Source organism: Tachysurus fulvidraco, chromosome 10, assembly GCF_022655615.1.
Source record: "Tachysurus fulvidraco isolate hzauxx_2018 chromosome 10, HZAU_PFXX_2.0, whole genome shotgun sequence".
NCBI classification, from domain to species: Eukaryota; Metazoa; Chordata; class Actinopteri; order Siluriformes; family Bagridae; genus Tachysurus; species Tachysurus fulvidraco.
The window spans coordinates 9,624,688-9,627,752 of NC_062527.1; the positions used below are offsets into that span (position 1 = coordinate 9,624,688).

Here is a 3,065-nt window from a genome sequence, read left to right on the forward strand (position 1 = left end):
TTTATATAGTTAAATATTTTCTAGAGAATACTCGGAAAGGTACAACAAAAGAAAAATTGTGAAGAGAGTGACGAATGGAAACTCTTTGTTCATGAGGGTAAAAGGATAATGGGTAGGTTGGTCTGATCAGACTGAAAGAATGCAATGTTCATAACTCTGGTTTAAAGTACAAGTTTTAAAAAAAACAACACCCACAAAAAGCGTTGAAACCACGAAAGGTGTAACCTTTAATAAAACACCAGAATACGATGAGAATACGACACCAGAATGAACACCAGAATACGATTTCAGTGAATCATCCATCAAAAAACTATTTTCTTTTGAGTAAAAATCCCGGATTAAATAAATCAATATAACTCTATACTTCTGATGAATATTATATTGTAAATCTGTGTACTTCTGATTACAGTCCATTGTAATTATTATTAATAGATTTGTAAACCTCTATAGTTTTGCACATAATATATGTATCTAAATAGCCAAATAAAATTAAAATAATTATTGGGGCTATGAGGTAGTGTGGAGCTGTTTAATACAGAGCCGTAGTCTAGGGCTCTGTTATATTCTTGTGTAAACTTATCAAATAATAATATATCGTTTAGGCCTAGTATCAATTGATAACAAGTCAAATTGTAAGAACAGTTGCCAAGAAATTCATTCATTTTACTTGCTATAATAAGTAGAACATTGTTTTATTAGTGTTAGCTGTCAATCTTAGAGAATTAACATAACTTGGATAATGCCTTTGGCTAAAAAGAAACTTATTTCAGATAGCAAAAGTAAGTGCATTATATTTACAAAATACATTGAAAATAAATTGAATTGTTGACTAAGGTGCCACGCATCGAATACATTATCAAATACATCAATAATTTAAGAGTATGTACTTAAAAAACAGTGTAAAGAAAAATATCAAACAATTTAAACCCTATTGACTGTTTAATCTGACAGATTTTTCTGCGTTTCTTGCGATAAGGTTTGTTTGAATTATTACTGATATTGCTGTATTAAGTTTTATTAATGTTGGCAAATAGAATCTTTTCCTAAATAAACTCTGATATAAAAAAATGTCATAATAATAGACACATTATTATTTTGTAAACATATTACTGATGTGTCATAAAATACACAGTTGCTTTTATTCTGCCAATATGTAGTAGGATTATTTAAAGATTTTTATCCTTTTTATTTATTTTAAGTAAAGACTGACCAGAAATTGCTTTGTACCTTAAGAAAGCTTCCAAGCATTTTATAGCAATATCATCCACTTCAGGGTCAAATTTGTTAGCTATGAGATGTTTCTGCTTTAAAATCCAGTTCAGATCTCCTGCTCCATAAACACACACTGCATGCCTATGTGCCCCAGTGCATGGTGGATACGGTGCTCCATTCTTCAGGTTTCCTTCATGATAACTCCACTTGACCAACCTCGCGATGGCCAACATATCTGACTCATCATATTTTTCATTTGGTGGGTTGGAACCAGGTACTGAAGGCATCCTCTGTAGTGTTGCCCACATGTGCTCATCTGGGCTGTATGTGTCCTTCTCCCATTCTATGAAGTTCTGGATCTCAGGATTCTTAAAGATATGTTCTACAAACTCTCTACTAACAACAAAGTACGCATTCCCAGAGAACATAGGGGTATCGATGGGGGGGGGAGTCTTCTTAATGTCCGTCCGAGTCACAGTGTCTGTGATGTTATGATGATACCTCCAGCGATTTTTTTTATGCTCGCTTGTGGCTTCTGACTCCATACTATTCTTGCCATTGAGATTTTTCAAAGATTGAACAAGCTCTGCGTTGGTTTTTAAGGGAAAATCTGCTCCACATGTGTTGAGCAGATACCTCCACCTGACCGGAGACTTGAGAAGGTCCTCCATACAGTTAAGGTCTGCTTGAACTCGAGACCAGGAAGCATAGACGACACTCTCTAATTTAGTGGCCACAAACACATTGGGCAAACAAGACACAATAGCGCTTACCGTCTCAGAAAATATTTTAGACGACTTCTTGTCCACATGAACACAGTAGACATTCTGAGGAGAGTAAATAGCACGCAGGAGCCTCTCAAACATCTCAATCTTCTCATGGATAACCATGGAGTACGCAATTGGAAAGTCTTTTTCCTCCTTGCTCAGAGGACTTGTTAGAAACCCTCTGTCTCTGACAAAAGCTTGACAGTCCGTTGTGGCATTTAAGTAGTAGGATTCAGGAAAAAGAGATGTTTTTCTCCATCCAGTAAGGAACTTGCCAAAGTCTTTGTTGTCAACTCCATCCATGTCTCCTTGGATGATGGCTGAACAAGCTTGCAGGTCTCCACTATTGTACCACTGTAGGTGTTTCATGTCCAACTGCCCACTTTTTAAGCAGCCTTTTCCTTTAGGGTTTGTTACAAGATAAATAAATGAACAGCTTAAAAAAAGTAAAGAGATATATCTCAAAAAACTTCTTTTCTTTAAAGCCATTTCTTAGGTGCAATCAATGAACGTATCTGAAGTTAAAGTCAGCCAAAAAAAAAGTGAATGTGGCATTGAGGAAAAAGGCAGGATTTAAACAATGGGATGTGTTTAATAATTTACTGTAAGCCAGTCACAGAGCTCTAGGGGAGGACTTCGAACTGCAATATTGTGCAAACAGTATAGGTGTGGTTTTTCTAGAAATGGAAGTATATTTGCCCTTCAAAAGGAATATGGCTGGTTAATAAGTAAACACAGAGCTAAATGTAAATGTAAAAAAAAAACCCAGTAGAAATGCATTTAAAATAATCCAAATTTTGTGATCAGTTTTTTTTAAGTAAACTGTTATTTTATATAATAACCACATTCTTCCATTCAGAAACATTTGCATTTGAAGAAAATCTTTTTCTTCAAATTTCTTTGTACAATTTAATTCTACTAGCCAGCAGCCAAAACGATAAAATAACTAACAATAAATCAAAGCTGTCAGCATTGTAACTTATAAATCTCCTAAGTCCTACAGTATTTAATGACTGACATTAATCGCCAATCCTGAAAAACATGGGGAAATCAATAATTTAAACGCAAGACAAGTAAAGACTCAAA

The 3,065-nt window shown here is 34.7% G+C and overlaps 1 protein-coding gene across 1 annotated transcript; it reads right to left on the reverse strand.

Moving 5' to 3' along the window:
- Nucleotides 1–203: 203 nt before the first annotated feature.
- Nucleotides 204–2,537, reverse strand: gcnt3 (glucosaminyl (N-acetyl) transferase 3, mucin type). The gene has a single exon (XM_027173009.2). The coding sequence runs from the start codon at nucleotides 2,466–2,468 to the stop codon at nucleotides 1,167–1,169; it is 1,302 nt and encodes a 433-aa protein (XP_027028810.1). The 5' UTR covers nucleotides 2,469–2,537; the 3' UTR covers nucleotides 204–1,166.
- Nucleotides 2,538–3,065: the final 528 nt, after the last annotated feature.